Below are 25875 nucleotides of genomic sequence, written 5' to 3'. Positions count from 1 at the left end.
GCCTGTCCCTGTCCTATAGATGTCCTAACACATGGCCAGGGCCAGCCCCAGATTTATGATATTTTATTTGTATGCGAGGCCAAATTAGCCAAAACTAATTCCAAATCCAAGTATCCAGAAACATAAGTGGCCTTACTACCGGCAAACATCCTCCACCTGCACCTGGGACTTCAGATGTTTCCAAAACCTTTGGCAGGCATCCTACCTGGAGGCTTGGCATTTCAATGCCTGTAAGTTTTGCTTATTCTCAGCCATGAGGCCCTCAAAGCAAGCAAGGGAGATTTATGGCAATTGCCCACAATCTCAGTCTGCAGGCTGTGTGCGCAGAGCCCCAGGTTACTGGGGTGAGGAGTGTGATTTCGGCCCTCTAATTTTTAAGCTGCTTTAGCCTCTGACCTGGAGGCATGAACCTTTTGCCTTAGCAGCCCAAGTTATTTCTTTTATTAACATTGGCTGTACTCATTTGGGGCAGACCCTGACGGTCCTGTGACCCCAGATGCTTTCCTGAAAGGCCCGGCACGAACCCCATCGGGGAGGAGAGACGGGTCCCTGCCAGCAGCTACCAGATGACTTTGGGCAAGCTGTGGCAGCGTGCCATGGCTTCCCCGCACGGGTTCCAGGGAGGACAGCCAGCCTCTGGGAGACGCAGGAGCATGGATCGCACTCGGGTCTCTCCGTCGCACTCGGGTCTCGGGTCCCTTCATCGCCGGTCTTCCAAGGCCGTCTCCCTGCAGCAGCGGAGGTCGAGCAGGCTCGCCCCAAAACCAACGCAGAGAGACATGAAACCAGGCCGAAGGGTGCCCTTTGTCCGCATCCGAGGGCTGCCGGCAGGTCTCGCTCCTGACCCCCATGCTCTCGGGATGTTCGCTCCACCCTACAAGCGTCTTTTGAACCCGAGCCCAGTGGTTTTGAAGCCAACTCCGTGCCCTTTCCAACTCAGCGCCATCGCCACTGTCCGAACCCCCTTCCTTTTCCTCCTAGGGGCTCTCCCTGCAGTTTAGATCCCAACCGCATGTGTCCCAACCCCAAACTGGTGCTAGTTTTGGAAGGCGGGGGTGCAGTGACTCATGAGTTTTGCATGCCCAGCACTGGCCATGCATCTGTCTGCTGGGTGCTGCACTCTGGAGGGGGCACAGGGGGGGCACTGGGAGGGAGGAGCCCAGAAGGGGCAGCACTGTGTCCCCTAAGGGGTTAAACCCCCTTTCCCCCCCAAAAGAGGGCATCTATGCCAATCCAAGATGGCCTCCCTCCACGGGTGTCCATGCTGCTGCCTGACTGGAAGGAGGGGTAATAGGAAAAATGCGCCCCCCTGCACGGGTCCCAGACGAAAGAGGGGATCAAACCCCTTCTGCAAGGAGGGAAGGGAAACAAACGGAGTCCGGAGTGGCGGCTTTCCGCTGAGGCACCGCCACGGGCAGCCCCACCAGGGCAAGGCCCCTTCCTCCCCCCTCTGCGGAGACTTCCTGGAAGGCTCTCAGTCTAACCTGCTGGTTCGGTCCCGCCCACACGCGCCGCCGGCTCCGTAGCGCTGGCCGGGCGGAGTGGGCGGGGCTTGGAGGGGCTGCAGGGTTAGGTTGCACCCTCCATGCTCAGCTGCCTTGTTCTCTCTCTCCCTGGGAGAGGGGAGGGGGGAGCGGAGAGGGGGCAGCTCCTTTAAGGGTGAGGCCAAAGGCAGCCACGGGGGAGATCCCCCCAGGTAAGACCCCGCGCCCCCCCCCCTCCTCCTTGCAGGGGGGTATTATGGGATGGGAAGGGCCTTTTGTAGGAAGCAGCCCAAACCAAGCGTAGTCCCCCCCCCCACCCCCCCGCGGGGGGAGGGATGGTCCAACCCCCCCATAGGGAATAATGGGGGGCGCGTCCATGTTGCACCGTCCCGGGGGGGCGGGGATGGGCTCCCCAGCGCGCGGGGGAGGGGAGGGGAGGGGAGGGGCGGAGCGGGGGGGGGGGCGGGGTGCCCGGCCACATTGCACCGGGGGCGGCGGGGGGGTGTGCACACTGCACGGGGTTGCGCGGGGGGGGGCTAGGTTTAAGGGGCTGCATCCAGGCTGCATTGAGGAGGAAGAAGGAGAGGACTGGCCCTGGGTTTTGGGAGGGGGCAAGGAGGAACCCTGGGGCCAGGGTGGCTGCATCCACATTGTATTAGGGGGGGGTCCACATTGCATTGGGAAAGAGGGTTGCAGGGACCTTGTCCTGGGGTAGGGGACGTGCATGCACATTGCATTGGTGGGGGCGGCAGGAAACTTGTCCTGGGGTTGGGAGAGGTGCATCCACATTGCACTGGGGACAGGGGTCAGGGCGCAGGGAACTTGTGATGGGGGAGATGCATCCACACTGGTTTGAAAGGGTGGGGGCTCCACATTGCATTGGGGAAGGGGATTGGAGGACAGGGAGCTTGTTCTGGGGTGATGCGGGGGATGCATCCACATTGTATTAAGTGGGGGCAGGGATCCATATTGCATTAGGCAGGGGGGTGCAGGGACCCTGCCCAGGGGTAGGGGAGGTGCATCCACATTGAGTTGCAGAGGGGAGCAGGGAACTTGTTCTGGGGTTGAGCAGGACCCATCCACATTGCATTGGGGAAGGGGGTCAGAGGGACAGGGAGCTCGTCCTGGGGTGATGCAGGCGGGAATACATCCACATTGCTTTAGGTGCTGGGGGGGGAGATCCATATTGCATTGGGGAGCAGGTGCAGAGTCTTTGCCTTGGTGTAGGAGAGATTGTACTAGGGAGACGGGTAGGGAGCTGCCCTAGGGTGAGTGTGGGTGCATCCACATTGCATTAGGTGGGCAGTGGCAGGGAACTTGCCTGAGGGTTGGGGGGATGTTCACATTGCACTGGGGAGTGGGGGGTGCATCCATGTTGCAATGGGAAGGGGGATTGTAGGGGGGAGGCAGGGAGCTGTCCTGGGGTTGGATGCAGGCCATCCACATTGCAATGAGGGAGTGGGGGACACAGAACTTACTCTAGGGCTGGAGAGATGTCTCCACCTTAGGTTGGGGAAGGAGATGAGCTGGGAGGGTGCATCCACATTACACTAGAGGGTGGGGACTGGAGGCTTGTCAATGGGACACAGGAGGTGCATCCACATTGCATTGGTGGGGGCAGCAGGGAACTTGCCCTGGGGTTGGGGGCACATCCACATTGTATTGGGGAGGGAGGTGGGGGGGGGGGAAAGGGAGCTTGTTCTGAGGTGATGGGGGGGTGCATCCACATTGCTTTGGGGGGAGGGGGGGGCAGGGAACTTGCCCCAGGGTTGGGGTGGGGATGTGTTCACGTTGCATTGGGCAGGGGTGCAGGAGTGGGAAGCGGGATGCATCCAGATTGCAGTGGGAAGGGGGATCATGGTGGGGGACAGGGAGCTGTTCTGGGATTGGAGATGGGGCATCCACATTGCACTGAGGAGTGGGGAGCAGGGAACTTCCCAATGCAATGTGGAAGTATCTCCGCGGCTCCAGATTGGGGCAGGGGGCCTGAGAACTTCCCGTGGGGTGTGAAGGTGCGTCGACATTACGCTGGGGGGCGGGAGGCTTATCCTGGGATTGGGTGGTGCATCTACATTGCATTGGTGGGGCAGCAGGGAACTTGCCCTGGGGTTGTGGGGGACACGTCCGCATTGCTTTGGGGAGGGGGGCACAGGGAGCCTGCCCTGGGGTTTGGGGGGTGTACCCTCCTAGCACTCAGGAGGGACCCATCTGTATTTCAGCTGTATCCCCCTGGGGGGCGGGGGGGAGTGGAGGCCTCCATCCTGCCCTTGGGCAGGGGTCTGCATTGCTACATACACGTGTCCATGCTGCCCAGGGCAAGGCATTGGAGTCCTGGTTCTGTCCCCCTGATGAAGAGGTGGTGGGGTGCCTCTGCCAGACAGTAGGAGAGGGACCAAGGAGTGGGTATGTGGGAGGGAGAGGAGGGGAGAAATGCTCTCCATGCTAGGGGTCCACGCTGCACCATGGGAAAGAGCGGTTGCTTTGCCCTGGCGAGGGGAGATTCAAAGACCACCACGCTGCAGTGGGGGGCATCTAAGTCCCAGATGTGTTGCCACAGGGGGCTTATGTACGGTGCCCTAGAAGAGGGTGTGGGGGGAACGTATGCACACTGCATGCAGAGGGAATGGGATGGGGTCAGGGAGGGTGTACCCACATCTCCCTGCCCTTGGGTGACAGAGGCAGAGAAGGATTGGTGGGGGTGGTAATTCTTTGCTGCCCCAGGAGGGCACAGACCTGTGTGACTGCAGACTAGGGAAGGGGGGACTCCACAGGTGCTCTTACCTGGGACAGTCTGAGCAAAATGCTGCCGCCTTACTGGGGTCTGGTGCAGGAAGGGCAGGGGGTGACTTGGGGGTGGACGGACAGACAGACAGATGTGCGGGGAGGGCTGAGGTGCTGCTCCTGCCTGTTTCCCAGCCCATCTCTGTGCCCATTTGGCTTCGATAATTTATCTTCCTGCCGTCTCACCTGCTTAAAGCCTCACTCTCTCCATCTCCCCCCTTCCCCATCGGGAAAACTCTTTCAGGTGATGGGTTGGAGCCCCTGGGTCCCGTGTGCCCCCAACAAGTGCTTTTAGTGGGGAAGGAGTTTACAAGAGAGGGGACAGAGTGGGGGACTCCTGTAAGGGAGAGGGGCTGGGACACTCATTACTGTGTCCCGTGGGGGCTGGGGGAGGCACCTGCTGGGTGGCCTCTGGTGACACAGGCCTCCAAGAGGCCTCCCCCCAACCAGCCTGTTCCCCCTGCCCAGGGGCTGGATTAAAACGGGTGCCACCCAGGAAAGGTCCCTGTTGCCAGCACCCCTGAGCCAGGCACCCCATCCTCTGTCCCACTTTTAGTCCGGTGGGGGACTTAGGGGCTAGAAACAAAGAGCTTAGGGTGTCTTGGAGGGGTTGCTGGTAGGATTTGGGGGCCAGGACAGAGGGGCGCTGCTGGGGCCCGACAGGGCTGCTAGGGGGCTGGCAGTGGGATGCACCATGGTGGCCTCACTTTGGTCACAGTGGGGCTCTGCTGCTGTGATTGGTAAAGAGGGGTCCTGCACCCAATGTTGGGTGGAGGGGCTAGTCCTGGCTTCTTGAGGCACCGAGTCAGGGACCCCCCCCCCACCCCTTGCTTGGCAGTCTCTGCCTCCCTAGGATTTCCTCCTTGGTGGATCATTTCTCCCTAGGGGTCAGACCCCTGACATGCCAGCCAGTCCAGCTGTGCTGCAGTCCTTGCCCGGTGGGATTGGCTCCCTGAACTCTCCTGGGTCTGTGCGGAGGGGTTCTTGCCCATTGCTGGCTCTTCTCTGCTTTTCTGTCGTGTGAACTGGGCACACAGAGGCTGCCAGCAGCATCCTGCTGAGCTCCTCCAAGACAGGTCCCTGTTGGAGGGGGGAATGGGGACTCTGACTGTCTCCTTCCATGGCCCCAGGGAACAGGTACCATGCACCCCATCCATCCATCTCTGGGCAGCCACATGCCATGGACAGGAGTGATGAGATGCTTTTTTGCAGGCTCAGTTCAGTGGGCCTTTGAAGTAGCCAGGGCGGAAGCTCTGGCAGTCAGAGTGACCCAGGCGCTCCGGCTTGACAGCTGGGGAGGGGTGGGAGCTGGGCCCCTCGCAGGCAGGCTGGGATGGCGTAGTGGCTGAGGGAGAGAGCTGGGGCCAGCTGGCGCCATAGGAAGCAAGGTTCCTGCATTTGTGCTGACTCTCCACGGGTTGGGGGCGGCTGCACTGGTGCTTGCCAGGCAGACTGGGCATGCAGGGAGGGGAGCGCCTGGCAGGACTCCTGCGTCCTGAGCCTAGCGGGGTTGACGACTGTCTGGGGCTCGGACTGGCCCCCATCTGGGCCCAAGGCTTCAGCTGTGGCTGGGCTAAGTAGGAGTGGGCTTGCTGTCTGGAGCTGTGAACTAAGGTGTGCCCTGGCAATGCAGCAGAAGGGGGAGCAGTGTTGTCTGGGGGAGGTGGCAGTAATGGGGGCTGGCAGGACCCTGGCACAGGTGGTTAGGGGTGGTGTCCTTGGCCATATGTGGCACCCTGCGGGGTTTGGAGCAGCCATGTAGGGGGGGTGCTGTCTATGCCCATGGGCTGGGTGGCAGGAGGCATGCTGGCACTGAGGCTGCTGCACTGTGTCATGGGAGGGGGGCTGGGATCCAGGCACATCCAGGGACCCCCAGGGCGATCAGCTCAATGCAAAACCCCCCACTCCAAGCCGGCCCCCACTCTGTCCCCGCACCCAGGCTGGGATGGAGAAGGGGCAGCTACATGCATGGGCTGACAATAGCCCCTTGTGAGTGGAATGAAACCAGGGGGGCCCGGGAGGAGTGGTGGAGGCAGAGGTCTCTCTGCAGCCATGCTGGATGTGTGCATCTGTCTCTGGCAGGGTGGCAGCTTCGGCTTGGTCTGCTGGTTTGGGGGGGCGGTTCCTGTGGCAGAGCCTGACCAGCTGTGCAGGCTGGGGGTGGGGGGGGTGCCACTGTGGGCTGAGACCGTGGCTCCGGGCCCGGTGGGCGGAGACCAGGCTGTGGTGTGCTGGGCTGGGCCACGCCTCCTGCTGGCTCGGGGAGGTGCCCGCTGGGCTGGGGCTGGGGAGGGCACTGGTGCGGGGTGGAAGCCATGCATTGGTCCTGGTGGGGGCTTACCATGCACAGTGGGGGTGTGCTGTGTGGGTCTCTGGGCAGGGGGCTGTGACAGGGCTGTGGGAGGATCTGTTTTCTCTGTGTATCATTTCTACCACCCCCCACGCATGCCGGGCTGGGCCAGACCTGTCCCCCCTCTACAGCATTGGCAGTACCCCACAGTGGGACCAAAGCTCTTCAGCTCCCCAGAGTGTATGGTCCTGGCTGCTCAAGCCTTGAGGGTCTGGGGGTGGGGGGAGCAATCTTCCGGGCTCAGATGAGTTCCCATGGAAAGTGGGGGGCTGGTCCCCCCTGGGGTGTGTAGGGAGGGATCCTTCCTGTGCCCATTGCTGGAAGCAGTGCATGAAGGGGCTGGAGGGCATCCCCTTTCTGGGGGGTGCAGCAGGGGTCTGTGCTTTTGCTGGGAGTAGGGCACTTTGGGGTGCTCCATAGAATATGGGAGGATTGGTCTGGGTGGAAAGGGTGTTAGAGGGGGTCTAATAGGGCCCTGAGGGTGTGGGATGCTAGGGGTTTGCCCCCTGGAGGACTGGGATGTGGGGGGGGCTGTGGATTAGGACAGGGGTTGCGTCTCTCAGGGCCCTGAGGATTGTGGGATGCTGAGGGTATGATCCCTCCTAATTCTCTCTTCCTCATCCCGCCTGCAGCCGGACACAGACTCCTGCTCACCCGTCCGTCTCCATGAGGCCGGGGCCCCCCAAACACTGACCTCTGAGCTCCCGGTTGTGACGCTTGTTGGGGAGGGGGCCCCTCTCCCCCACCCAGATCCCCTTCTTCGCTGCCACGCCGCAGCCATGGCCGACCCTATCATGGACCTGTTTGATGACCCCAACCTCTTCGGCCTGGACTCCCTGACAGATGAGGGCTTCAGCCAGACCCAGCCTGACCCCATCGAGGAAGCCCTGGGGCTGCCAGGGGAGCTGGATCCAGCCCAGCCAGTGCAGCCACCCCCATCAGAGCCTGCTGCTCCTGAAGCTCTGCCTCTGCCACCCGAGGCACCGCCAGATGCTGCCCCAGGTCCTGCCCCCCCTGACTTGTCTCAGCCTGAGCTCCCCCCTGAGCAGGATGTCCTGAGCCAAGGGAACCCCTTTATGGGGGTGTCCAGCACCACCGCAGCATCCACTCCTGAGGGGCAGGCGGCCTCAGCCTCGCAGCTCACTCCAGCCATGTCCACAGCACCCGCACCCAAGATTGTCATCCTGAAGGCACCAGCGGGGGGCTCAGTGACGGGGGCTCACGTGGCTCAGATCCAGGCCCAGCCACTGGGTGCAGCCAATGGGGGCAAGGTGACCTTCGCCAAGGTGTTGACGGGCACCCCACTGCGCCCTGGCGTCTCCATCGTTTCTGGCAATACCGTGCTGGCCACCAAAGTGTCCCCATCCGGGACCACAGGCAGCCCTGCCACTGTACACCGCCTGGTCCAGCCTGGTCGGCCTGTCAAACAACTAGTGCTTCAGCCTGTCAAAAGCCCGGCGGGGGGCACCAGTGGAGCGCCCCTCAAGCCTGCCGTCACCCTGACCTCTGCCCCAGCCCAGGTGAGAGCTTTGAGGGGGTTGGGGAAGGCTGGTTGAACTGACTCTGATACCCCAAGCTGGGGCAAGTGGATGTACGTGGGCTGTGGGGTGGTAGCCGTGGGGGTTCCCTGAGGCAGACATGCCTGACTGACCCCGCTGCATGTTCTGTCTCTGCACACCTACTCAACACCCCCAACCCCCTGGTCTCTTTTTTCCACAGGGTGAATCAAAACGCATTACCCTGGTGCTGCAGCAGCCGCAAGGTGGGAGCGGCCCCCCTGGCCAGCGTCACGTGGTGCTGGGCAGCCTGCCGGGGAAGATCGTGCTGCAGGGCAACCAGCTAGCTGCGCTCAGCCAGGCCAAGGGAGCACCAGGCCAGCCTGCCAAGGTGGTGACCATCCAGCTGCAGGTGCAGCAGCCTCAGGGGGGCGGGCAGCCTGGGGCCCCCCAGAAGATCCAGCTGCTACAGCAGAGCCCTGCCACAAGCACCACGGGGCAGCCGCCGCAGCCTCCCGTGGCTGTGTCCTCCGTGCAGCAGGCCCAGGTGGTTGGGAGCACAGGGCAGCGACTCACGGTGCCCCTGAAGGTTGTGCTGCAGCCCCAGGTAAATATACCGGCTGGGGCTCTGGGGAGCCCTACCTGTGATGCTTCTGGGGCAGAAGGGGTGGAAGTGGGTGCTTGGGGTTGGGGTGCTGCTGGTAGGGCAGGGCTGCTGGTGGGGCAGGGGCCTGGGGATGCTGGGTGGGTGTGGGTGCTAGGGGTGCTGGATGGGGCATGACAGGTGTAGGGGCCGGGACCACGGGGCCAGGGGTTCTGTCCATGCTGCAACCTCTGTCCCGCTCTGCCGCAGGCTGGGTCCTCTCAGGGCGGCTCATCGGGGCTGTCCGTGGTGAAGGTGCTGAGTAGCAGTGAGGTGGCAGCACTGTCAGGCCCTGGGACGCGGGGGGGCGCGGCGGAGGAGAGCCGCAAACTGGAGCACCAGAAGAAGCAGGAGAAGGCGAACCGCATTGTAGCCGAAGCCATTGCCCGGGCGCGGGCGCGGGGCGAGCAGAACATCCCCCGCGTGCTCAACGAGGACGAGCTGCCCAGCGTGCGACCCGAGGAGGAGGGCGAGCGCAAGCGGCGCCGTAAGGGCGCATCCGATCGTGGCGGCCCCAAGGAGGAGCGGCCCCGCAAGGGCAAGGGCTCTGGCAAGAGCAAGGGCCGCAGCAAGCCCAGGTGAACAGCCCTGGCCCAAGGGATGGGAGCTTCCCAACCTGGGGCCTTGTCCTTGGGCCCCAGACTGGGTGTGGCTCATAGGGAGGGGGCCCTCTGGGTTGGGGGTGGCCCCACAGGGGCTGGCGCACTGGTAGCAGTGGGGGTTGGAGGGAAAGGCTTGTAATAGCCAAAGGGACTGGGTTGGGTGCTCTCTGGGCATGTCTGTGTCAACTCTCTGCCCTATGCCCAGGGCATGCAGGAGGGGTGAGTGAGGCTTCCCCACCCTCACGCTGCTCGTCTGTGTCCCTTCCTACCCCTTAGCACCATCACGCCAGTGGTGGGAAAAAAGCGCAAGCGCAATGCTTCCTCTGACAACTCGGATGCCGAGGTGATGCCAGCACAGTCCCCCCGTGAGGAGGAGGAGACCAGTGTCCAGGTGGGAGCCAGGCTGGGCTTGGAGGAGGGTGACCTTGAGGGCAAGGGACTCCTTGCTCTGCCAGCTGCCACAGTGCTGTGGTTCATGCCTCAGGGAGAGAAGCAGCTCTACATCCCTGTGGTTCTGCTACACCCCTGGCCTGGGGGGCAGGGGGTCTTTGCTCCCTGCCCCTTAGTGTGACCTCAACCCTTGTGTGTGTTGGGGGGGTCTCTGTGCCTGCGGCCCTGGCATGCACTGCCCCTGTCCGGTGAAGCCTGCCTCTACTCTTCAGCTTCTCACCCCTGCCCCCTGTGCCTCCGTCCTGCCCCTCCCAGAAACGACGCTCGAACCGGCAGGTGAAGCGGAAGAAGTACACAGAGGACCTGGACATCAAGATCACAGACGATGAGGAAGACGAGGAGCTGGATGTGACGGGGCCAGTGCGGCCTGAGCAGCCCCCCATGCCCCAGCCTCCTGCTCCGGAGCCTGAGCCCGAGGGCGAGACCCTGCCCTCCATGCAGTTCTTTGTGGTGAGCTGGGGTTGAGGGTGCAGCCCTGTCCTCAAGGTGTGCCAGGGGTGGGGGGAAGCACTGGGCCAGAGTGTGAAGGAGGCACAAAGAGTCCAGGAGGGGATCGGCCCCTGCATGGCGTGGGAGACAGGCCCTGCCATGTCTTACTCCCAGTCCTGTGCTCCCTCCCCAGGAGAACCCTAGTGAGGAAGATGCTGCCATCGTTGACAAGGTCCTGGCCATGCGGGTGGCAAAGAAGGAGGTGAGTGGGGTGGGGTAGGGTAGGGGAAGCCAGGGGCTGTCAAGCTTGGGGTGGAGGGAACAGGAAACACAGGGCTGGGCACTAGATCTGGTCTGACATGGGTGGTGAACAGGTTGGAGGGGTGGGGTGTACAGGCTTCGGGCTTCTGGGAGGGTCTGGGCCTGCTGCTGCGCTAACACTGCCTCCTCCCTGCAGCTGCCTTCAGGACAGTTCACAGAAACGGAAGAGTTCTTCGTCAAGTACAAGAATTAGTAGGTGTCCCTTTCCCCCTCTGGCTTGGGAACCAGTGTCCCCTATGGATGTCATTGAGTGCAGGGGAGGGGAGTAGAGGGGCCTTGGCCAAGAACTGCAGCCCTTGGCAGGAATGTGCCTGTTCTCACCAGGAGCAGTCATGTTTCAGGGGTAATGGTGTCTCTGCTCCAACCCTACCACAAGGCTTATGTTTCGTTGATGCGGGGCCCAGGGTGTGGTAGGAGGAGTAGATGCTCAGGCTTCCTGATGACAGCAGGGACCAGCAGCCATCACCTGCTTCCTTGCTTGAAACCCCCAACCGTCCTCCTCCAGCAAGCCCTATGCCCCAAGGAGCCCTGCCTCTTTGCGCTCCTGTTGGCAGCCCCACACTACAACAGTGTCCCTGGCCTACAGCCACTTCATCCCTGCTCTCCAGACACCACTTGAGGCCTTGCCTGGGGACCTTTTTCTCTTCCCAGCCTCCCCTATATAAAGGAGCCTTTGGTAGCCTTTCTCCCCTTAGCCGCCAGGCTCATTAGCAATGCCTGGTTTTGCTGGGGATGTTAACTGTTAGCTAGCGCTCCTGCTCCCAAACCTGCTTGGAAGAAGTGCCTGGTCTTGGTTGAGTTGGAGTTTCTTGAAGCTTCACCCCAGAATCTCACTGGGAAATGCTAGTTCCTGGCCCCTCCTGAGATCTCCCTCTCTGGTGGGAGGGAGCAGGTGTTGTCCTGTGAACGGGCCACCACTGCTGCCCAGGTGGAGGGAGGAAGATAGGGTGCAGTGAGTATCTCCCTGGGTCTCTAACCTTCCCCCAACCCCTCCTAGCTCATACCTGCACTGCGAATGGGCCACCATTGACCAGCTGGAGAAGGACAAGCGCATCCACCAGAAGCTCAAGCGCTTCAAGACCAAGATGACCCAGATGCGGCACTTCTTCCATGAGGTACTGATAGGGGTGGGGGCTGTAGGCCTCTGGGGTGGGATGGTACTTGCTCCTTCTTACTTGCAGTAGGGGCAGATCTGGGCTCCATCTGCCTGACCCAGAGCCTCTCCTTGCCCCTTATGCCCCCTCTCCTCCACCCTCAAGGATGAGGAGCCCTTTAATCCTGACTACGTGGAGGTTGACCGGATCTTGGATGAGTCCCACAGCATCGACAAAGACAACGGAGAGGTGGGCTGGGCCTGGCGTGAGGCAGGGAGGGGCAGAGGCTGCCTCTGTGGAGAAGGAGAGCTGGGGGCAAGTCCCGCTGGTCGGGATGGCAGGAGGCAGAGGCCACGACACTGCAGATGCTGCCAAGGTTTTTCCTGGGGTGTCCTCAAGTCTGGGGCATAGCTGGGGAGTGACCTGGCTCCACAGGGATCCCAGCCCAAAGCCCTTGGGTTTGGGAATTGGCCAAGCTGCCGTAGGGCAGCGAGGAGGGCACCATTGGGTGAGGGCCCAGTGCAGGGTCAGGAACCCTCCACGTGAGGGTGCATCCATGTTTGTCTCCTCCCCACCAGCCGGTGATCTACTACCTAGTGAAGTGGTGCTCACTGCCCTATGAGGACAGCACTTGGGAGCTCAAGGAGGATGTGGACGAGGGCAAGGTCTGCGAGTTCAAGCGCATCCAGGCCCGGCACCCTGAGCTCAAGCGGGTGGTGAGTGGCCTCAGCCCCCTGAGCCCTGTCTCCTGGTGCCCACAGTCCCTCCACAATGGAGAGGAGTGTGCTGGGGGCGGGATGCTGAGAAGGGTCACCGTGGGGCTTCCCTGGTAGCACCAACGCTTACAATGCCTCCATTGGCCTGCCCCTGCTCAGGCCCGGCCCCAGGCTGGCTCCTGGAAGAAGCTGGAGCTCTCGCATGAGTACAAGAATCACAACCAGCTCCGCGAGTACCAGCTGGAGGGTGTCAACTGGCTGCTTTTCAACTGGTACAACAGGTGAGTGAGGGCAGCTTTCAGTCTGCTGCCCCATCTGCGGGGTCTCTGGGGATAGGGCAGCTCTAACCCCAGGAATGGCTCTGGGCAGAGCGAAGAGGAAGGGTACACGTGTGTGTGACTGTGTGTGCGCGTGTGTGAAGTTGGCCTGGGGGGTTACTAACCCCGTGCCCCCCTCCCCTCACCCACACAGGCAGAACTGCATCCTGGCAGATGAGATGGGCCTGGGCAAGACGATCCAGTCAATTGCCTTCCTGCAGGAGGTCTACAATGTGGGCATCCGCGGCCCCTTCCTGGTCATTGCACCCCTCTCCACCATCACCAACTGGGAGCGGGAGTTCAACACCTGGACTGAGATGAACAGCATCGTCTACCATGGCAGCCTGGCATCCCGCCAGATGATCCAGCAGTATGAGATGTACTGCAAGGACTCCCGGGTATGGAGATGGGTGGATGTATACCGTCAGGGCTCTAGGGTGCTGCTAGGGATGGGTATGCAGACCCCTGTGTTCTGGGCATCACTGTGGGTGTGGGGGGAGACCTGGGGTCTCTTTGGGGCAGGCCAAGGGCTGACACCTCCCCTCCCACCCCAGCAGTACAGTCCCTGTTTAACTGCCCCGTCCACCCCCAGGGCCGTCTGATCCCTGGCGCGTACAAGTTTGACGCGCTGATCACGACCTTTGAGATGATCCTGTCAGACTGCCCTGAGCTGCGGGAAATCGAGTGGCGCTGTGTCATCATCGACGAGGCCCACCGCCTCAAAAACCGCAACTGCAAGCTGCTCGACAGCCTCAAGCACATGGACCTGGTGAGAGGCAGGGCATGAAGTGCACCCTCTGCCCCCCACATGCACCTATATGGGTGTGAAGGTGGGACCAAGGGCATTGTTGGCACCTGGTCACCACTGGGGGCTGCCTGTGTCTGGGGGAAGCAGTCTTGGGAGGGGGTTTGTGGGGCTTGGGCCCTGTCCTCAGGGGGGCTGTGTGGAGGGTGGGACCTGGCTTCTTTGTGAGGGATCAGTGGGGTCCACCCGCTCACCTGACATGCTCTCTGCCTCCTACCCTGGGCAGGAACACAAGGTGCTGCTGACGGGCACACCCCTGCAGAACACGGTGGAGGAGCTGTTCAGCCTGTTGCACTTCCTGGAGCCCTCGCAGTTCCCCTCCGAGGCAGAATTCCTCAAGGACTTTGGTGACCTCAAGACCGAGGAGCAGGTGAGGAAGGTGGAGGGTTGCAGCCCCTCCCTCCCAGCTCAGCCCATGGCACTCCTGCAGCCTGCTTGCACCCTCTTGGCCTATGGCCTCTCATTCCTTCCCCACCCTGCTCTTCATGGCTTCCTACCCAAGAGACCTCCCAACACAGCCCCTACCAGGAGACCCCTGACCCAGCCTGGGCACCTTGTCCTGTTCCCCATGCCCCACAACTCTTGAGCTCCCTGTAGCTCCCCGCCCCACGCTCTGCACCCTGCCCTGCCCACAGGTGCAGAAGCTGCAGGCCATTCTGAAGCCTATGATGCTGCGGCGGCTGAAGGAGGATGTGGAGAAAAATCTGGCACCCAAGCAAGAGACTATCATCGAGGTGGAGCTGACAAACATCCAGAAGAAGTATTACCGTGCCATCTTGGAAAAGAACTTCTCTTTCCTGTCCAAGGGGGCAGGGCACACCAACATGCCCAACTTGCTCAACACCATGATGGAGCTGCGCAAGTGCTGCAACCACCCCTACCTCATCAACGGTGCGCTCAGGGCATGGGGGAGAGGCTGAATAGATATGCCTACCCCTCCTGACAGTGGGACAGGTCACGGGCTGCTCCTTTTGGGGCCATGTCGCAATTGTTAGTGCTGCCCAATGGAGATGGGCCCATGGTTCTGTTCTGCTGCCCAGATCAGCTGGCATGTACTCGGGAGCTGGAACTCCCAGTCAGGGATGCTGTGGGAGCCCTCGGGCGAGGGTGTGGGACAGGAACTCAGTCTGGAGCTCTGCCCTTTGCAGTCTGGGCCACCCCTAACCCTGTGATGGAGGGAGGGAGTGTAATGGGAGGGAGTGACTGAGCTGAAGTCCCTGCTGGGCACTAGGGAGTGCTGTGCCATTCTTCCGGGCATGGCACGGGTGAGCCATGCTACAACTGCTGCCCCCTCTCCCGCAGGCGCAGAGGAGAAGATCCTGGCAGAGTTCCGGGACTCCTGCCACCACCACGTGCCTCCCGACTTCCACCTGCAGGCCATGGTGCGCTCAGCCGGCAAGCTGGTGCTCATTGACAAGCTGCTGCCCAAGCTCAAGGCTGGTGGCCACAAGGTGCTCATCTTCTCCCAAATGGTGCGCTGCCTTGACATCCTGGAAGACTACCTCATCCAGAGGAGGTGAGGGCAGGGACTCGGGGCAGGGAGCCCCCCTGGGGCAGGGAAGCTGGAAGACATGGCCACAGCCCAGGCACTGCTGCTGGGGCCTCATGCCAATGCCAATCCACCTGCAGGTACCTGTATGAGCGGATCGATGGGCGGGTGCGGGGCAACTTGCGGCAGGCGGCCATCGACCGCTTCAGCAAGCCCGACTCGGACCGCTTCGTGTTCCTGCTGTGCACACGGGCTGGTGGGCTGGGCATCAACCTCACTGCTGCTGACACCTGCATCATCTTCGACTCTGACTGGAACCCCCAGAACGATCTGCAGGTAACGGGCACCCTGCCCTGGGCTGGGCCAGATGGGTGAGGAGCAGGGCAGGGCAAGGCAGGCCTCTTTTCCCCCCCCCCCCCCCCCCATGCTTGTTTTGATGCCCCATGTGTCGTTTTCCCACCTTCCCAGGCACAGGCACGCTGCCACCGCATCGGGCAGAGCAAGGCGGTGAAGGTGTACCGCCTCATCACCCGCAACTCCTACGAGCGCGAGATGTTCGACAAAGCCAGCCTCAAGCTGGGTCTCGACAAGGCTGTGCTGCAGTCCATGAGCGGGCGCGAGGGCAACATCACTGGGGTAGGGATGATGCGGGAGCTCCTTTCCTTGTGGTGTGCTTGGGGCAGCCTCAGCTGTGTGCCTCGCCAGCGCTGGACTGGGCTGGGCCAGGCAGGAAGGGGGGGAAGCAGCAAGTGTCAGAGGAGGTTGGCATGGATGGGTAGGGGGAGGTTCCTCCCCCTCTTACTCCCTCCACCCCTCCATGCCCTGTCAGATCCAGCAGTTCTCCAAGAAGGAGATTGAGGACCTGCTGCGCAAAGGGGCCTACGCCGCCATCATGGAGGAGGATGACGAGGGCTCCAAGTTCTGCGAGGAGGACATTGACCAGATCCTGCTGCGGCGTACCACCACCATCACCATCGAGAGTGAGGGCAAGGGCTCCACCTTCGCCAAGGTACCACCCTCCTCAAGGTTCCCACCTGTGCCCAGTATCCCGGGGAAGGCTTGGGGTGCAGATGGTGGTGAGAATCCAGGGCAGGAAGAGACCCGATTAGACAACCCATGCAGGTGGCAGTGGGGTGGGGGGCAGCCCTGGGCCAGCGCCGCCTCACCCCCCCCCCCCCCCCCCCCCCCCGATTGACACCTGGTGCTCTTCCAGGCAAGCTTCGTGGCCTCGGAGAACCGCACTGACATTGCCCTGGATGACCCCAACTTCTGGCAGAAGTGGGCCAAGAAGGCCGACCTGGACCTGGACCTGCTTAACAGCAAGGTTGGGGACAGGGCAGTGGGTTGAGGGGCGGGCAGGCAGGGATGGAGGAGGAGGTGGGGCTGTGAGGCACCGTGGGGGCAGACAGGGGCTCTGGGGAGTACAGGTGCAGGTCTTGGGGGCTGTTTGCCCCAGTAATGCTGGAGCCAGCAGGTGGGGTGGGCAGATAGACAGGGGCACTGTGCCCCTGCCCCAGTGCAACCATCTGCCCTCAGAACAACTTGGTGATTGACACGCCGCGCGTACGAAAGCAGACACGCCACTTTAGCACACTGAAGGACGACGACCTGGTGGAGTTCTCGGACCTGGAGAGCGAGGATGAGGAGCGGCCCCGCTCCCGGCGCCATGACCGGCACCACCACAGCACGCACCACACCTATGGCCGCACCGACTGCTTCCGTGTCGAGAAGCACCTCCTCGTCTATGGGTTAGCCCCACACCGGGCAGGGGTCTGAGCAGGGGGAAGTTGCTGGTCCGGGTGTTAGGACCAGGTCTGGAGCTAAGGCTGCCATTGGCCTGCTCTGCCCTTGGCGGGTCATGGAGCTGCAGGGAGGCCCCCCCCATCCTTTGCACGCTGCTTTGAGGGTTCTCCCTCCTGGGGGAGAGGGGTGGGTTGCCGGGCCTGGGGACAGGGTGGGTGTGTGTATGTATGACTGTCGGGGGGTGTGGGCTCTGTGGGCAGGATGGGTTCCAACACGGGTGCTGACCTTCATGTGTGTGCCCTGCAGCTGGGGCCGGTGGCGGGAGATCCTTTCACACGGGCGGTTCAAGCGGCGCCTGTCGGAGCGGGATGTGGAGACGATCTGCCGTGCCATCCTGGTGTACTGCCTGCTGCACTACCGCGGCGATGAGAACATCAAGGGCTTCATCTGGGACCTCATCAGCCCCAGCGAGAACGGCAAGGCCAAGGAGCTGCAGAACCATTCTGGTGAGGGCCCCCGCAGCCCACCCTGCCCGCCTTCAGGAGCGGCAGGCCCCGTCTGACACCTCCCTCCCTCCCTCCTTCCCTCCCTCCCTCCCTCTTCCCTCTGTCTGTCTGTCCGCCTGACAGGCCTGTCGATTCCAGTGCCGCGAGGGCGTAAGGGAAAGAAGGTGAAGTCCCAGAGCACGTTCGATGTCCACAAGGCCGACTGGATCCGGAAGTACAACCCCGACACCCTCTTCCAGGACGAGAGCTACAAGAAGCACCTCAAGCACCAGTGCAACAAGTAAGGGATCCGGCTCCCTCTCAATGCACCCCTTCCCTAGGGCACCAGGGAAGGGACCTGGGCGTCCGGGTACACCATCTCTTGGCACCTCTCCTCTGGTTTCTTCCCAGTACAACAGCTAAGGGATCCAGGCATCTAGGCCTCCCTACCTCCTCCACAGGGCACTAGAGAAACCCCAGATGCCTGGGTCCTATCCGGGCCCCACCGCTCCCTATACTTGACCCCAGTGCAAGATGGAAAAGATTGTGCCCGAGTGTTGATCCCACTGGCCACCAACAGAGGCCAGGTTGATGGGATCCAACTGTGCAGGTCGAGTAGGTGATTTCTGTGCTTTTCTTTGCCTGACCAACCCTGTGCTGTCTCCACCTCTCTGCATACAGGGTGCTGCTGCGCGTGCGGATGCTCTACTACCTGCGCCAGGAGGTGATCGGAGACCAGGCCAACAAGGTGCTGGCTGGTGCCATCGCCAGGTAATGTAGCTCCCCCCTCCCACCCTGGCCCTGTCTGTCTCCATTCTTTTGCCACCCATCTGTCCATGCTGGTGCTCATGCATCCTCTCTGCCCTCCTCGCAGCGAGATCGACATCTGGTTCCCGCTCGTGGAGCAGCTGGAAGTGCCGACCGCGTGGTGGGATGCCGAGGCCGACAAGTCCCTGCTCATCGGTGTTTTCAAGCATGGTGCGGGCGTGGGCAGATGTGTCACCAGGAGCATGGGGCAGGGAGGCTGCATGTGCATATGTTGTTGCAAGGAATACGGGGTGGGAGGCTGTGTGCGTGGCTGTTGCTAGGAACAAGGGGCAAGTGGGGCTTGGTGCGTGACTGTGGCGAGGATCAGTTGCCGTGGGGGGGACCGCACATGCATGCATGTTGTGAGCATGGGGCAAGAGGGGCTGTGTGCACGTATTGCTAGAAATGCAGGGCAGGGTGTGGGAGATGTGGCCAGTACTGGCAGACGGTAGAGTGACGGACTGGCCACCACCAGACCAGGGGTGTGAGAGCAGGGAGGATGAGAGCCTCCAATCGTAGCACCATTCTACCCTCGGTACACTGTGTTGGATAGCAAGTGGGGGGTCATTCTGGGTCAGGCTGAGCCCCTGCATGCTTGGCCTAATGCCCGTCCCTCCTTACCCCATAGGCTACGAGAAATACAACACTATGCGGGCTGACCCCGCACTCTGCTTCCTGGAGAAGGCCGGACGCCCCGATGAGAAGGCCATCGCAGCTGAGCAGCGCCTGGACGTGGCTGAGGGGTGAGTGACAGCAGATGCCCACGTGAGCTCACACTGCTAATATAGACCACCCCTGCCGCTGGCGAAGGGAGAGGGGGTACTCCCTAAGGGAAAATCTACCTGGGATAGGGTGTGCCACTTGTCGGCTGCCTGTGATGACTCGCCATGCTAATACCGACCTCTGGCAAGGCACGTGTCTCTGCTCTAGGGGCATGAGTTAAAAGTCTTCTCTCAAGGTCTGAGGCGCCTACTTCTCTTGGGTGGGGACCTGGGCCGGGGTGGCAGGGAAGGGGCAGCCCAGCTTACACCCCCATGCCCTGGGCTGCAGGGTTGACTTTGACAAGGACTGTGAGGACCCTGAGTACAAGCCGCTGCCTGGGACAACCAAGGAACAGGACGACGAAGTGAGCAGAGCCTGGGGTACCCCCCCACCCACGACACACACCCAGTTACTGGGCCCCCATGCCCTTTACCCTCCCCTGGCTGTGTCTCCTCCAGCAGCCCTGGGCCATTTACCCCATGCCCACGAGACCCCCAGTATCTCCGTGGTTCCTGTGGCCCTCCCTATGGGATAGGATTCCCCCTGGGGAAGGATGGAGGGTCACCCCTCGTGTCCACATGAAGCATGGGTGGAGGGCAGTGGGCTGTGTGGCATTTTTCTCTCTCTCATGTCTCTCCCATCACCTCCCCAGGGCGACCCCCTGATGATGCTAGATGAGGAGATCTCCGTAGTGGATGGAGATGAAGGTAACAGGAGGGAAGGGAAGGATTCACGGGCATGAGGGCACCTGCTTGAGAGCATCTACCTGGAAGGGGTTTGCACTGAGAGAGCTGAAGCAGGCAGTGTCCCCTGTGGGGTGTAGAGGGGGTGCCTTCCCCAGCAGCAGACACAGGAGGGTGACTTGAGGGGCAACAAGCCTGGGAACGGTTCTCCTGCTCCAGGCTTTGACTCTTGCCTCTTGTCCCCAGGCCAGCCAGCCCAGCCAGGGCATTTGTTTTGGCCACCAGGCTCGGCGCTCACCGCCCGCCTGCGGCGCCTGATCACCGCCTACCAGCGCAGCTACAAGCAGGAGCAGCTGAAGATGGAGGCGGCTGAGAGGGGTGATCGGCGGCGCCGGCGCTGCGAGGCTGCCTGCAAGCTCAAGGAGATGGTGCGCCGCGAGAAGCAGCAGCGGTGAGTCTGGGGCATGGGCATGGAGGGGAGCACCACTGGGGAGAACGGGGCCCACGCACCTGCCTGCCTGTGGGAATATGAGCCTCTGACTACCCCCACCCCCCTGCTTGAACAGGTGGACGCGGCGGGAGCAGTCGGACTTCTACCGGGTGGTGTCGAGCTTCGGCGTGGAGTACGACCCTGACACGCTGCGCTTCCACTGGGGCCGCTTCCGTGCCCTGGCCCGGCTGGACCGTAAGACAGACGAGAGCCTCACCAAGTACTACCACGGCTTCGTGGCCATGTGCCGCCAGGTCTGCCGCCTGCCACCCGCTGCTGGCGACGGTGAGTGTGTATGTGTTGGTGTTGCCTGCCTGGCCTGCTTCTGCTGCCCCAGCTGCCAGTGCTGGGCAGGTGGCCACGTTGGTCCCCTCACCTGAGTCCCTTGCAGGGGAAAGCCGCAGGGCTCATGGTGGTTGGCATGGGTCCCTCTTCTCCCTTGGAAGCATCTTTCCCAGGGGCCTGCCCAAGGGAGCAGGGGCATGTGGGGAGGGAACTAGTGACACCGTATTTTCTGGTAGGTACCCCAGAACATGGTCTTTATTAGAGGGGTTGGGGGGCACGGGGCAGGTCTGTGGGGCCCAAGGGCCAAGCTCTGATGGGGAGCAGATCTAGGGGGCACAATCATGGGGCGGGGGCAGGTCCATGGGGTTGCAGGGCTGTGCTCGTATTGGTGGGGGGGGGGGGGGGGTGCAGGGGCACCAAGTCTGTGGGGACCTACACTCACCACACGCCTGCCCCGCAGAGTCCCCAGACCCAACGCTGTTCATCGAACCAATCTCAGAGGAGCGGGCGTCGCGCACCCTGTACCGCGTGGACCTCCTGCGCCGGCTGCGGGAGCAGGTGCTGTGCCACCCGCTGCTGCAGGAGCGCTTGGCGCTGTGCCCACCCCCAGGCTTGGCCCTGCCCGCCTGGTGGGAGTGCGGCCGCCACGATGGCGAGCTGCTGCGGGGGGCTGCACGCCATGGCCTGGGCCAGGCCGACGCCGCCATCATGCAGGACCCAGACTTCTCCTTCCTGGCCGCCCGCCTCAGCTACCTGCATGGCCATGCTGGCACGCCGCAGCCCCCTGGGGTTGGCCTTGCCCCGCTGCCCCCCGCCCCAGAGCCACCGGCCACGCTGCCACCTGCCCCGCTCCCGCCCTCTGTGCCCCCCAAACCAGACTCGGCCGACGACTCGGATTCAGAGCTCGACCTGGGCAAGCTCTCGCCCTCCTCGTCCGGCTCCTCCTCATCCTGCTCCGACGACAGCGAGGATGAGCGGGGTGAGTGCCCCTATTCAGGCTGTGCTGGGGTTGGGGGGAGCCTTTCTTGCGCAGGGCAGAGTGGCGGTGTCTGGTGTTCCCCAGGCTTCTGGGCTTTGCTGGCTGCCCCGTGGAGAGTCCATCTCCCTCCCCTCATCCTGTTGTTACGGGTATCGGGTTTTTTGCCTTCCTCGGCAGCATTGGGTCTTGGCTGCAGCCTAAGGTGGGGACCATCACTGGGGTGTGAGGCTCGCACCCAGAGGGTGCTACCTAGAGGGTCTTGCTTCTCCACTCGGGGTCAGCTCAGTGCTGTATTGGGGTCAGGAAGGAGTCCGTCCGTGCGTGTGTGTGTGTCCCTGCTCAGATGGGCATGGACTGGGGCAGGTGGGAAATTTTACCTCTTTCTGTGGCAGGGAGCACGGCCTCTGCCTAGGGTCTCTCGAGCACGTGTTTAAGCTTTGCACGGGCAGGATGTGGGCAGTGCCCTTGGGCCCCCCGCTTTACCTGCAGCCAGGGTCTCCCCTGGGGGGAGGCGACCACCCTGGGCCCTGCACTTTGGGGGGGTCCTGCGGTTGGTGCCACTGCCGCCGAGTGCTGCTGGCTTCGACTGCTCCCCACAACCCCCCCCCGGGCCCTGCACAGGCTGATATGCCCTGGGTCCCACACACCTCTAGGGACAGCTCTGCCTGCAGCAGGTCCGGGCGTTCTGGGAGAAAGGGTTAGCTGTGCTAGTTTGAAGGCAGGCAGTGGGCCTAGAAGGCATTTGACAGGCACGTGCCCCAAGCTCTGCACTTCCCTCAAGTGTCCCTCTGCCCCCTTTCCCGGCCTGATTTGCTGCTCTGCTTTCCGCTTCCTTCCCCATCTGCTGCTCTTGTTCCTGCCCCTTCCCCCACCTGCTCCATGCGTGCACGTGGGCTGCCCGTGCCTCTTGTGCCCGGCCACCCCTGTTACAGACCAACTGAATCACAGATGCGTGAGGGGTAAGAACGGGCTGGGCTGGGGTGTCGGAGCTGCAAGGGTCCTTTTAGACATGCCCCCATGTCCTGCTGCCTTTTGGAGTAGCTCTGACAAGAGCAACACATCGCTGAGCAGGGGCTAGACTGGGGGTGCCCCCACCCTAACCCCAGCTTTAATAGCAATAGCTTATTGGGGGAGGGAGCTGCTGCTTTGCCCTCCTCTGTGTTCCCCCTAGGTTGCCCTTCTCTGTCCTGGGAGCTGCCTGGGGCTAAGGGTGGGGCTGCTGCCTCTGCTCACCCCTGCCCTGTCCCTGTCCCTGTCCCCATGCCAGGCACAGAGCCATCCTGTGGAGGGAAGCTGTACGAGGAGGAGGAGTCGCTGCTGTCCTTGCCCACCTCCCGCGAGGGTGACTCACCCCAGCCCAGTGCCCCAGAGCTGCTGCTGCAGGAGCGGAACCGCGCCCACGACTGGCCCAAGGTAAGGTCAGGGGTCCTGGCATGGCTGAACCCTTTCTCAGGTTGCATCCCCTTGGATGTCTGCCTGCAGCGGCAGGGAAGTTGCCGTGGGTCCACTGGTGACCCCCACTTACTCTAACTGGGGCCACATAAATCTGGTTTGTTGGTGGGGGCATATTTGCCATGTCTACATTAACCATCCCCATCTTCCCCCCCCAGGACCGGGCTCTCCTTAGCCGCATCGACTTGATCTGCCAGGCTGTGCTGACCGGGAAGTGGCCCTCTGGGCCACGTGGACCAGAGGTCTGCAGGGGACCAGGAGAGGGCATGGCCCGGCTGCCTGGGGACTACGGCCCTCCTGCCCCCCGTGTCGGCCCCCCTGACGAGGCACCCATGTCCTACACACGGCTGCGGCACAGCCCCGAGGAGAAGGAGTTCACAGTGCAGATCAAGGATGTTAGTAGGGGAGCAGGGGGTGCACACGTGTGTGGGGCAGGGGGTAGGGAGGTGCCCATGATGACTCGCCATGCTAATACCGACCCCCAGCTGGGCCCGCAGCTTGGCTCTGGCGTGGGGGGGTGAGTTCAACTCTTTTCGCGAAGAGCTGAGGCGCCCTGTGGCATGGGAGGAAGTTGGCGGGGGTAGGGGTCAAGCTTTGGCTTCTGTTCCCTATTGAACCTGCTCTGACTCCCACCCCTGGCCCGCAGGAGGAGGGGATCAAGCTGACCTTCCAGAAGCACAGGCTTGTCCCCAATGGCGCCATGCGTGAGCGGCATCAGCCCCCACCCCAGCCTCATGCCCATGCCCATGCCCATGCACACACCCACAGTCAGGGCCATGGCCACGGACATGGACATGGGCATGGGCAGGGGCCACCGCAGCATCTACAAGGCCACAAGAAGAGCAGCAAGAAGTTGGTGGAGGTGAGTGCAAAGGGTTGTTGCTGCTGGGAGAGTGCTCTGGGGGCAGGGACGTCTCTGCCAGGGGCTGTCCCTGTTGCCACTGGTCTGCAGCGCCCCGAGGGGCGGCAAGAGTTGGTCATTCGGTGTCTGTCCCTGTCTCCTGATGGAGACTCTTTCCCCTTGCCCTCGGCCCCAGCTGGAGCTACAGTGCCTGGAGAGTCTGCGGGGCCCTGACATCGACCTGGAGGCGCGGATCCCAGTGGTTCGCAAGACAGACGGGACGGTGCTGGTTGGGGAGGCAGCGCCACGCCGTGCTGACCTCGAGGCCTGGCTGCAGGCGCACCCTGACTTCGCCATTGACCCCCGCTTCCTGGCTGTGAGTGTCGCGCTTATTTGGCCTGTGTGGGGCACCCTGTCCCCCACTCCTCCAGACCCTCACTGTGCCCCCACTTTGCTTGTGCATGCGGCCCCATCTGTGTGCCTGGGGCGGGTGAGTGCTGCCTCTCGGGCTGTCCAAGCTGCTTAGATCTCAGACTTGGAAGGACCTGTGTTCTCCTGGGTGTGGATGGGGGCAGGAGGAGGCAGTTTTGCTCTACATGGGCAGCACCTGGCACTGTGGGCTCTGTGGGCAGCAGAACAGCAAGGCCACTGACCCGCCATCCTGCTCTCTGCCCCTAGTACATGGAGGACCGCCGCAAGCAGTACAAGTGGCACCGGTGCCGGAAGCCAGGCATGGCCGAAGCTAGCTGCCTTCCCGGGCTGGAGCGGGGGCTCATGCCCGACACCCCAGGCACCAAGAAGGTGAGAGGCCAACTGCACCCTACCCCTAAGCCCCCTCCTGCCCTCCCTACCTCTGTTTCAGCTGCAGTGGGGTGACTTGAAAGGGGCAGTTGTGGAGTAGGGAAGGGCTCCCTCCTTTTCACAGGTATGGCCAGGCCTTGCTGGCATCGTGGTTGTTGCAGCTCGGGACAGGGATGGGGGTCCCCTAGGAACTCAGGGGAGGCTGGGGCAGGAAGGTCCTAGCACTAACCATCATCCTCCCTCCCTCCTTTCTTGCAGGGCTACATGCCCGACTCCATGTTGCACCGCCTCCTGCCAGGCCCCATGGCTGCAGCGGGGGGTCAGAAAGCACGGGGCCGCCGGGCAGGCGTGGACCTCTCCAAGATGGTTTCGCTGATGGGGGGTGCAGCACAGGGCCAACTGGGGGCTATGGGGCCCCTGGCCCTGCACAGCCACTTCCAGCCTGGCCCTGCCCCAGGCACCGCGCTGCCCTACGCGCCCTTCCCCGCACCCGCAGCCTCCTCCTCCGCCACCCTACTGCACCCTGGGCTGGGCCACGGTAGCTATGCTCCCGGCCCCCCGCTGCACCTGGGGCACCCGGGCCACCTGCAGCCAGATGAGGACGACGACGAGGACGAAGACGAGATGGACGACTTGTCTCAGGGCTACGCCAGCTCCGAGCGGGACTTCTCCCTGCTGGACGACCCCATGATGCCGGCCAACTCGGACTCCAGCGACGGGGCCAACGAGGAGGGTGACTGAGCGGAGGACCAAGGGCCGGATGGACGGACAGACAGGATAGCGGGACTCCTGGGCTGCCCAGGCCCTGATGGGCGCTGCGGCCGGCTCCACGTGCACGGTGCTGCAGCCCCCGCGGGCGGCCCCGGGTGCAGGCAAAGGAGGGCCCGAGCTGCACGTGCCCCTCCAGCCCTGGCCGTGCCTGCCCCGCCTGCCCCCAGCATGAGCAGCGGCCGCCGGCACCCCCCTCTCCCCATCTCCACCGCCCCCTGCTGCTGCCCCCGCCCGCCCGCCGCCGCCGCCTTCTCGCCCTCTGTCTCTGTTCCTCTGTGCGTGGGCCAAGGGGCTCGCCCCGCGCCCGCTCCCCCCGGGGCCCTCAGCCCACCCCCAGCGGCGCGGGGCCCGGTGCTGTCCTTTCCCCCCCTCCCGGGCTCTATTTATATAAATATGTAATATGTCTTGTGTGATACGGCGGGGGCGGGGGGCCGGGGCGGGGGGGCTGGGCCGCATTAGAGCTTCCCGTAGTTGGATTCTTTTCTTTTCTAATAAAATGAGTTAAAATGCAGCTGGCAGTATTGCCCCATCCCCTGCCGTGAGCCACTCTGTCCTGGGGGGGCACTTGCCCCAACCCCCTTGCCCTGCTCCTGGGGGCATGGAGCCACTGCAGTGGAGCAAAGGTCATGCATCCCCAATGGGGTCACCCTCTTTCCCCCCCCCCTCCTATGGGTTTTCTTTTTTTTTTATGCGTGGCGCATGCGTAGAAGCAGCTAGTGCCACGAACTGCGCGGAGGAGGGGGAGGCTGGAAGGGGACGCGTCACGTGGTGAGGAGGGGCTAAACGCGCATGCGTAGGC

General features: G+C 62.7%; 1 protein-coding gene and 2 non-coding genes across 5 annotated transcripts; all 3 read left to right on the top strand.

Moving 5' to 3' along the window:
• The first annotated feature begins 1505 nt into the window (after positions 1-1505).
• CHD8 (chromodomain helicase DNA binding protein 8) lies at positions 1506-25587 on the top strand. Of its 3 annotated transcripts, none has more exons than XM_059730421.1 (39): positions 1506-1696; positions 7248-8135; positions 8335-8718; positions 8965-9332; positions 9633-9747; positions 10062-10256; positions 10429-10497; positions 10693-10748; positions 11554-11671; positions 11816-11899; positions 12229-12366; positions 12526-12647; positions 12838-13081; positions 13276-13452; positions 13715-13858; positions 14124-14379; positions 14791-15004; positions 15118-15313; positions 15446-15613; positions 15807-15986; positions 16191-16301; positions 16514-16725; positions 17027-17226; positions 17365-17506; positions 17887-17976; positions 18080-18183; positions 18641-18755; positions 19063-19138; positions 19427-19481; positions 19704-19908; positions 20024-20232; positions 20693-21211; positions 22144-22170; positions 22479-22624; positions 22822-23058; positions 23310-23525; positions 23701-23880; positions 24183-24305; positions 24564-25587. In XM_059730421.1, exons 2-39 carry the CDS (start codon positions 7395-7397, stop codon positions 25044-25046), a joined length of 7419 nt encoding a protein of 2472 aa, XP_059586404.1. In that variant the 5' UTR covers positions 1506-1696; positions 7248-7394; the 3' UTR covers positions 25047-25587. The 3 variants fall into 3 exon arrangements, with proteins under 3 accessions (XP_059586404.1, XP_059586403.1, XP_059586405.1); XM_059730420.1 differs by having other exon boundaries at positions 17350-17506; XM_059730422.1 differs by lacking the exon at positions 22144-22170 and having other exon boundaries at positions 17350-17506.
• On the top strand, positions 18882-18981 carry LOC132251947 (small nucleolar RNA U6-53/MBII-28). The gene has a single exon (XR_009463692.1). It is a non-coding gene; the product is annotated as a small nucleolar RNA U6-53/MBII-28 (small nucleolar RNA).
• LOC132251948 (small nucleolar RNA U6-53/MBII-28) lies at positions 23111-23215 on the top strand. The gene has a single exon (XR_009463693.1). It is a non-coding gene; the product is annotated as a small nucleolar RNA U6-53/MBII-28 (small nucleolar RNA).
• Positions 25588-25875: the final 288 nt, after the last annotated feature.

Source organism: Alligator mississippiensis, chromosome 7 (assembly GCF_030867095.1).
Source record: "Alligator mississippiensis isolate rAllMis1 chromosome 7, rAllMis1, whole genome shotgun sequence".
NCBI lineage: Eukaryota > Metazoa > Chordata > Crocodylia > Alligatoridae > Alligator > Alligator mississippiensis.
Note: the sequence above shows the minus strand (reverse complement) of the source record. Positions and strands in the feature narration are given on the sequence as shown.